Source organism: Lampris incognitus, chromosome 2 (assembly GCF_029633865.1).
Source record: "Lampris incognitus isolate fLamInc1 chromosome 2, fLamInc1.hap2, whole genome shotgun sequence".
NCBI classification, from domain to species: Eukaryota; Metazoa; Chordata; class Actinopteri; order Lampriformes; family Lampridae; genus Lampris; species Lampris incognitus.
In genome coordinates this window covers 88150466-88159881 of record NC_079212.1, presented here as the reverse complement: position 1 = coordinate 88159881, position 9416 = coordinate 88150466, and the positions used below count along the sequence as shown (strand labels likewise).

The window sequence follows — 9416 nt, the reverse complement described above, 5'->3', positions numbered from 1 at the left end:
AACGTTCTCCACATTGCAGGTGTGTGGCGGAGGATGGCTGGAGGAGGTGAGGTAGACCACCAGAACCAGTCCCCGAGGGGCCCAAGGGGGTGGAGCAATGGCCCCTCTGGCCACTGTAGGCCGGAGAAGGACCAGCTGGAGAACCACGGGGCACGGATAGGGCCTCACTGGGAAGGACGCCCATGGCATATGGGGCACGCGGACAACCTGCAGACTTGGTCCTGAAGGGAAGAAACAGCGAGTGACAGGAAATATGTTAGTTTACTGGGGTTGGGTGTCTGTGTGTTCTTGGGGCTGATGGTTAAGGTTAGCATTAAGGGCTAGAGAATGAATGTAGTCAGCGAGGGGGTCCTCATATGTAAAGAAACAAAGTCTATTGTGTGTCTCACTGTCATTTGATGGCCCTGCCTGCAGTGATGGACAGACTGCAGCTAGCCGGCCAAGGAACCTTTCTCTTAAGAAATGGAGGTGTGACTCGGCAGGCTGGGCTCTCCTCGGCAGGGGCTGCCTTTCTAGTAGAGACGACCCAAGCCTCCTTTACATTTGAATGTCTTGTGTCGAGTGGTGGGAAGTGCGGACTCGTCGCTGAGGCCTGTGTCAGCGAGGGCAGGAAGGAACTGGATTTTGTTGACGGCCGAGGCTGGCAAAGCCAGGCAGTGATACCCCAGAGAGGTGAACGAGTTCATCTGGCCACGAAGCTCAGTGGGAGCAACGTCTCGTCACTCATCTGAGAGACTTCGTCAGTCTCAGCTGCCTGCCGGTATCCCCGCCCTTATAAACAGGTTATAAAAAGGATGGGGGGGGGGTGGAGGAAGTTCTTGATGGGGTTGAATGGGGAGGGAGTCTCTTGCAGAGGGATGGGAGTGGAGAATCATCAATGGGTAGATGTAACCATGCAGTGTGACCATCTCCTCTTTTACACTGAATTAAATACATTGAATTAATTGGTCCTAAAACCAAACACACACACAAATATACATATAGAGAGAGAGAGAGAGAGAGAGAGAGAGAGAGAGAGAGAGAGAGATATGATAAACCAACTGAACATGGATCAAATAATCTGTTTAAAGATCAAGTTAGCAGTCATTTGTAGCCCATCTCCATCTACTGACACTGACAATGTGGTGCAGATGTGGAGGACGGTGATGGTGGTGGTCCACGTGTAAAGGACATAAAAAGGGCATTGAAATGGAAAATGCAGAATACTGCAAAGAAATCCCCCACGTGTTTCCGGTTGACATGACAACACTCGCTCCGCAGGGAAACGTGAGCAAAAATGCGATGACGCGTATGACGTTAGTTCTGGCTGTTCTGGACGTCAGTGCTGTAAATAATGTACATTTATAATCCCATGAACAGCGTCGCACTTTTTAGCGTGTTAAGCGAAAACTAAAATACCACGTGTGGCAGTCACAGTTCCCAAACGCCTCTTCTCAGCCTAGTGGTTGCATGGAGCAAGGCAACACCGCCACCTAGAGTTGATTTCCGGTACATCGCTAAACAACATTGTACGTGAGAGTTGCCCTCCTATGGCTCCACGCACTTTTTTGCAGGTTAGCGCCTAATTGCACATGAAACTGGGCCCCTTCAACAACCACCGACAGAGATGCTCTGATAGGGTCTTACACGTGGTGGCTTAAGGAGAAACACACTCAGCTACAACCATCCATTATTAAAAGCGCAAATACAAGAGGAAAAAAATCTGTTTAAAACGTACTGTGTTCTTAAGTAGGAAAAGAAAAGATCCGCCACAACATTAGCAGTCAGCATTTCTAATGTTTAATGTGTCTGAAATACACAGCAGAATGTTTATTTAGGTCTATTTGAATAGAGCATGAGATACAATGAAGTTCAAGTGGAGTTTTTATAGAAAGACAACATCTCATCAAGACTCTGAGATGAGCTCTGCTGGGGGTACTGGGTCTGGGCCGGGTCCTGGTCCCCCGGTTGGGGGGGATTCAGAGGCGGGGGCTGGCTCTGCAGCTGAGGTGGAGGATAGTGGGGGGGGTAGTGGGGGGTATATGCATTGGAGTACTGAGCAGGAAACTGGGGAGGGGGTTGAGGTGGACCGGTATACTGTGGAGGAGGAAACTGAGGATAGAGTGGAGGCGGGGGGAATTGGGGGTGATAAGGAGGAGTAATCTGGGCGTATGCCGATGATGAGGGACACTGAGGTTGGTGGTCAGACCCAGGAGCCGAATCGGATGAGACAGACTGGGATGTAGGTTGGGTCCACGCAGGAGCTGGAGGGGTTTCTTGCTGCTGACTGGGTACAGGAGCACTTCTAGACTGAGAGCAGATTTGGGCACTGGTCTTACTCTCAGACCCTCTTCCTGAGCTATTTGACCACTTAAATGACATTTTGGTTTTGTTCTCCTCTTGACCAACAGCCTTTCCGAGCCTGGGCCTTCTGTCCTCAGTGAAGTACAAAGGCGGGGGGGCAAATTCTGAATCTCGCTCATTTCGACGCCGACTTGTCCACTCACCCAGCAAGAATTCTGACAGAGAAAATATATAGCATTGTTAAAGAAATGACAGTTTCATAAAAACCGATACATGGATAAAAACTCTCCTGTCCTGCAAATGTGACAAAACTGATGTGAAGCCTAAACGACAACTATAGGCACGCCGGTCCTTTGCAAACTTAGTTAGAAAAAGATCCTGGGACAACTTAAGCATATTATATGATCAACCTAATTATAAAATATGCATATAAGTGTGCCCCCTACATCGTAGGTTTACAAGCTCACAGCACTTATGGCCACAGTAGGAGTTTTCAAACCGTTCCATAGAAAACTGTGTTGCCAAGACACTGAGTTAATCATGGTTACCTTTGCCCCGATCCCATTCTCTGACATGAGGAACTCCAGGCTTAGAGTCCTTCCTCTCCTGGATTTCCACCTCCACCTTCTTCAGTGTACTGACCTCTGGGTTCTTCTCTGGTTGGGGTGATGGCCCAGTCGGATCCTCCTCACCCTCATCTGAGAAAAACAATATACACCAACCTACGATTATTCATGAAAAACAACTTTGAATATACAGGAAGACTTTATACACAACCAGGTTAAATTCTGATGTCTACTACTACTACTTTCGGCTGCTCCCCTTAGGGGTTGCCACAGTGGATCATCCGTTTCCATTTCTTCCTGTCCTCTGCATCTTCCTTGGAAGATGAGGAGATGAAGAAGATGAAGAACTTCATCAGGTTAGATTCTGATATAATCAACAGTAAATGGTTCCCCTTTGCATTTGCCCAGGAGTGGGGGTTTGGGGATAGAGGGGGAGGGGCAAGGGGATACAAACCTTCAATATCCTCCTCTTTCTGGTCTTCCTCCGTGCCATCCAACTTAGTCTTCTTCTTTCTTTGCCTAACCTTGGCCAAACGGGCCTGCAGAAGGGCCTTCCTCTTCTCCTTGAGCAGTTCCCTCTTACTACGTTGCTCTGTGGTCTGGACAGAAGGATGGAGAGAAAGGAAAAAACAAAAGAAAAGTGCAGGCGTGAGAGAAGGTAAAACCAAAGAAAACTGTCTGGTCAGAATCAGCATCCCTCTAACACACATGCCAAGTTGAAAAGGTGTATGCTGAACTTGACCTGACCAGTTTGCACTGAAACATTACAAGAGAATTACGTAAGGAAGGTACACAAGCTGGAGGACAAACCTAACTTCACATATAGTGCAGACAAAATATGCTGCATGACTATGGCAAAAACACAAACATATTAAAAACTCATAATCGAAGCCAAAGTATTGTCTCGGTTTGGTCTCAAAACCATACATGGCGAGAAAATCAAACAGAATACAAAACTTTTCATAGAAATTGTGGGCAGCTTATGTTAAAACCCATGGGCATATTACCAGGTCTTTCAGTTCTGGTTTGTGTGTGTGTTTGAGTGCACGGCGGGGCGGGGCGGGGCAGAGAGAGAGAGAGAGAGAGAGAGAGAGAGAGAGAAATACTTAGGGGAGGAGGTGTGTTGGGCTTAGAAGACAGTTTATATCTATCCATTTAGTATCTGCTCACCTGGTCTCTGAGCATGTCCAGCGTTTCTCTCTGTTTGTTACGCTGATCCTGTTCCTGAGAGAAGGCAAAGTAACCCACACCAAGCTCCCGGGCCTCTGACATGAGCAGAGAGAAGAAATTTACTCTTGCAGTTTAATCCTCCGAGTTCAAAATGTGTAAAAAAAACTGTTTGTGAAACATCAAGTGCTAACCTTGCTCCCTGATGTCCTCATAGTGGATCGGTCCGACAGGCCTCTTCATGGCTTCCTCTTCCTCCCACTCCTGTCTCTGCAACTCTCGACGCATGTCCTCTGACAGGAGGGTCTTTTCAGCTGAGGCATTTCTGCACAAAAAAAAATCAAAACCCACACATTGTGGTCTCTGTTGTGCGTGTACTGTCAATATAAAAGCCTTGGTCAAGTGTTTCTATTTGTAAAATTTGATTGGTATATAATTTATCAACAATCGCAAGGGAATTATCCTCACCCACTTCCAGCTCAAACACGAATACAGATAGAAACGCACAAATTTTGTGGACTAAAACAGATACAAATACAGGCAGTGGTGTTGTTACACCTGTAATAAGGACGCATGCTGAGTGTGTAAACCAGGCCGTGGGTTTTCAATACACGGGCATCATCATTTGCGTTCACACACTTACTTTAAAGCACACTTACTTACAAACATATACAACATGAAACATACAAATATACAAGGGTCATTTTAAAGTGATTAACAAAAGCCGATTAAACCTGGCCTTCCAGTTGGGAAGCAACCTCATCAATCACTAGGTCATCCCGCTGTCATGTTTTTACCTTTTATTCTGAAAATCTTGGTCCATTTTCTTAAATTCTGGCAGGTCTCTCTTCATGCATCTTCGGGACCTTCCCAAAGCATCCACATAATCCACCCTGTGAAAAGAAATGTCAGCTTATATATCAGATACTATTCAGAAATCAGATTTACGGTTACCATTACAGAAATTAAAAAAGAACAACAGTACTGATGGCGACGCTGGTGTTAGTGGCACATGTAATGTACGCTATGGTGTATTCAGTGGTTTTGGGGCGTGAATATTAATCGGACTTTACCATTCTTCATCTGGATTCTGAGAGTTTGGGATTGGGGAAGAGCTGTTCCTTTCCTCATCCTCTCCTTCCTCCCTCTGCTCAAACAATTCTCTCTTTTTGTTGATGATCTTCTGGGTGAAATCCACTAGATACAGCCCCTCTGTCTCTTCATCTAGCATAGCGGGAAACAAGTGATTGTTAACTCATTGCAAAAAAAATAATCTATTCTTTATTCTCGAATGTCTGCCAACACCATACACTTGATGCTTAACCTGAGTTATCACTGAAAATTACGAGAGCGTATTTCATACGTCACCAACCAGGAAAATCTCCTTTTGTCATTTGCTCATAGAGTTTCGCCTTTTCCTCCAGCCTGCGCCTATCGACGGAAAGCAAAGGCAGGTTAAAGGTCAGCCACGCAGGGTTTGGTGACGGGGGTGTCATGACTGTGATGGGGTGTTGCTGGAGCTCACTTGGCATCGTCCAGGCTCTTCCTCTCCTCAGTCAGCTGCTCCACGTCTTTCTCAGCCCGTCCGGACACTCCCACGTTGTGTTTGCTCCATATGTTTGGTTTCTAATCGGTAAACCAGGTTGATGGGTGAGCGTATATATATATATATATATATATATATATATATATATATATATATATATATACACTACCATTCAAAAGTTTGGGATCACCCAAACAATTTCGTGTTTTCCATGAAAAGTCACACTTATTCACCACCATATGTTGTGAAATGAATAGAAAATAGAGTCAAGACATTGACAAGGTTAGAAATAATGATTTGTATTTGAAATAAGATTTTTTTTACATCAAACTTTGCTTTCGTCAAAGAATCCTCCATTTGCAGCAATTACAGCATTGCAGACCTTTGGCATTCTAGCTGTTAATTTGTTGAGGTAATCTGGAGAAATTGCACCCCACGCTTCCAGAAGCAGCTCCCACAAGTTGGATTGGTTGGATGGGCACTTCTTTGAGCAGATTGAGTTTCTGGAGCATCACATTTGTGGGGTCAATTAAACGCTCAAAATGGCCAGAAAAAGAGAACTTTCATCTGAAACTCGACAGTCTATTCTTGTTCTTAGAAATGAAGGCTATTCCATGCGAGAAATTGCTAAGAAATTGAAGATTTCCTACACCGGTGTGTACTACTCCCTTCAGAGGACAGCACAAACAGGCTCTAAAAGGTACTATTTAATGAAGATGCCAGTTGGGGACCTGTGAGGCGTCTGTTTCTCAAACTAGAGACTCTAATGTACTTATCTTCTTGCTCAGTTGTGCAACGCGGCCTCCCACTTCTTTTTCTACTCTGGTTAGAGCCTGTTTGTGCTGTCCTCTGAAGGGAGTAGTACACACCGGTGTAGGAAATCTTCAATTTCTTAGCAATTTCTCGCATGGAATAGCCTTCATTTCTAAGAACAAGAATAGACTGTCGAGTTTCAGATGAAAGTTCTCTTTTTCTGGCCATTTTGAGCGTTTAATTGACCCCACAAATGTGATGCTCCAGAAACTCAATCTGCTCAAAGAAGTGCCCATCCAACCAATCCAACTTGTGGGAGCTGCTTCTGGAAGCGTGGGGTGCAATTTCTCCAGATTACCTCAACAAATTAACAGCTAGAATGCCAAAGGTCTGCAATGCTGTAATTGCTGCAAATGGAGGATTCTTTGACGAAAGCAAAGTTTGATGTAAAAAAAATCTTATTTCAAATACAAATCATTATTTCTAACCTTGTCAATGTCTTGACTCTATTTTCTATTCATTTCACAACATATGGTGGTGAATAAGTGTGACTTTTCATGGAAAACACAAAATTGTTTGGGTGATCCCAAACTTTTGAACGGTAGTGTATACACTGCTCAAAAAAATAAAGGGAACACATAAGCAATGCAATGTAGCTCCAAGTCAATCACACTTTTGAGATATCAACCTGTCCAGTTAGGAAGCAACACTGATTTGTGAATCAATTTCACCTGTTGGTAAATTGTCTAATTTCCACCAGGTGGAAATTAGACAATTTGCAAGACAACCCCTATAAAAGGAATGGATTTGCAGGTGGTGGCCACAGACCATTTGCCTGTCCTCATCTTTTCTGGCCGATCTTTGGTTAGTTTTTCATTTTGCTAGTGCCCTCACCACTTGAGGTGGCATGAGGCGGTATCTGCAACCTACAGAAGTTGCTCAGGTAGTGCAGCTCATCCAGGATGGCACATCAATGTGTGCTGTGGCAAGAAGATTTGATGTGTCTCCCAGCACAGTGTCCAGAGCATGGAGGAGGTACCAGGAGACAGGCCAGTACACCAGGAGACGTGGAGGGGGCCGCAGGAGGACAACAACCCCGCAGCAGGACCGCTATCTGGTCCTTTGTGCAAGGAGGAACAGGAGGAGCACTGCCGGAGCCCTACAAAACGACCTTCAACAGGCCACTAATGTGCAGGTTTCTGCTCAAACAATGAGAAACAGAATGCATGAGGATGGTATGAGGGCCCGACGTCCACAATTGGGGCCTGTGCTCACAGCCCAACACCGTGCAGCCCGATTGACCTTTGCCAGAGAACATCTTGGTTGGCAGATTCGCCATTGGCGCCCTGTGCTCTTCACAGATGAGAGCAGGTTCACACTGAACACATGTGACAGACGTGAGAGAGTCTGGAGACGCTGTGGAGAACGTTCTGCTGCCTGCAACATCCTCCAGCATGACCGGTTTGGCGGTGGGTCAGTGATGGTCTGGGGAGGCATATCCTTTGAGGGCCGCACAGACCTCTACGTGCTAGCCAGAGGTACCATGACTGCCATTAGGTACCTGGATGAGATCCTCAGACCCATTGTCAGACCATATGCTGGTGCAGTGGGCCCTGGGTTCCTGCTCATGCATGATAATGCTCGTCCTCATGTGGCCAGAGTGTGTCAGCAGTTCCTGTATGTCGAGGGCATTGATGCTATGGACTGGCCTGCACGTTCCCCAGACCTGAATCCAATCGAGCACCTCTGGGACATCATGTCTCGTACCATCCGCCAACGCGATGTCGCACCACAGACTGTCCAGGAGTTGACCGATGCCCTGATCCAGGTCTGGGAGGAGATCCCTCAGGAGACCATCCGTCGTCTCATCAGGAGCATGCCCAGACGTTGTAGGGAGTGCATACAGGCACGTGGAGGCTACACACACTACTGAGCCTCATTTTGAATCGTCTTGAAGAATTTCCACAGAAGTTGGATCAGCCTATGTTCTCATTTTCCACTTTGATTTTGAGTATGATTCTGAATCCAGACCTTAATGGGCTAATGATTTTGATTTCCATTGATCATTCTTAGATTATTTTGCTCTAAACACATTCCTCTGTCTAATAAATAAAGATTTTCAGCTGAAATATTTCATTCATCGAGGTCTATATTGTGTTTTTAGGTGTTCCCTTTATTTTTTTGAGCAGTGTATATATGGTACACTGAATCAAGCGTTAAATGGCGTTTTACCAATCGATACGTCACACACCTTGACTCTGACCGTTGATTTGAAACCGGTCCCAGCATTTTCTTGGCCAAGTCTTTCCTGTTTGAATTGCTCCTGCTTCCTGTACAGTTCCGCCTTAAGGTCCACCAGCTGCAACACAACACATTTGGCGACAGTGCTGAGAGATACAGAGACATTACTTCGCGTCGTCCAGTATCGATTAGCTGGCTAGCTAACTTTGCTAGGGCCTTCAGAGTGCGCTCACGTGTGGCATTATAACATGACGCAGCAATGCGGGGTTACAACAACGTGCGTGTCTAGCGAGCTAGTTGTGTAACTCACGGAGGAAGCGGTGACATCGAAGGGCTTTTTCTTTTTATCCATGTTTACTTCTCCGGCGACGCCATCGACAGGCGCTTCCGCGTCTTCCACTTCTTCGCTGGCTGCTTCCATCGCCGTCTTGTTCGCTGGCGTTCATTACGCTGCTCCGCACACAAGATGTCACACCACCGCCACCTGGCGGATTTAAAACGCGCCGCGTGTTAAGCGCTGGTGGAAACGATAGGAGAGAAGGTATTTTCTCGCAGCATTTTTTTTAACTTTATCTCACCCTCGTATTCTGAAAACGGAGGTATCGAACAGAGGAGGCGTTGAGGGCAGTAGGGGAAGACGGCTGGCAATTTTGAATATTTTCATATATTAACATATTCATTAACATGTTAATCTTTTTTCAATGTTATTGTCATTGAGTAGAAAGACAGCCACTTTACTTTGCTATTTGTGTCATTGTACAGTTGTTCGACTACAATGACATTTGTTCTCTGCATGTAACCCATCCTATTGTATGGGAGCAGTGGGCATCTGCAGCGCCCGGGGACCAACTCCACTTCTT

General features: G+C 45.8%; 1 protein-coding gene across 1 annotated transcript; it reads right to left on the bottom strand.

The window, feature by feature from the left end:
• Positions 1-1768: 1768 nt before the first annotated feature.
• On the bottom strand, positions 1769-9039 carry ccdc174 (coiled-coil domain containing 174). Its single transcript, XM_056274479.1, has 11 exons — positions 8867-9039; positions 8567-8674; positions 5542-5642; positions 5389-5447; positions 5090-5240; positions 4814-4909; positions 4211-4341; positions 4020-4114; positions 3304-3448; positions 2832-2981; positions 1769-2498 (listed from the first exon to the last, which is right to left on the bottom strand). The coding sequence occupies exons 1-11, from the start codon at positions 8975-8977 to the stop codon at positions 1852-1854; spliced, it is 1794 nt and encodes a 597-aa protein (XP_056130454.1). The 5' UTR covers positions 8978-9039; the 3' UTR covers positions 1769-1851.
• Positions 9040-9416: the final 377 nt, after the last annotated feature.

Excerpts from the sequence above, each read along its gene's own strand:
- ccdc174 (XM_056274479.1), bottom strand. The coding sequence starts at position 8,977 with ATGGAAGCAGCCAGCGAAGAAGTGGAAGACGCGGAAGCGCCTGTCGAT. Across the intron at positions 5,448-5,541 it reads AAGAGCCTGGACGATGCCAA|GCGCAGGCTGGAGGAAAAGG; the intron begins GTGAGCTCCAGC and ends TTCCGTCGATAG. Across the intron at positions 4,115-4,210 it reads TGAGGACATCAGGGAGCAAG|AGGCCCGGGAGCTTGGTGTG; the intron begins GTTAGCACTTGA and ends TGCTCATGTCAG.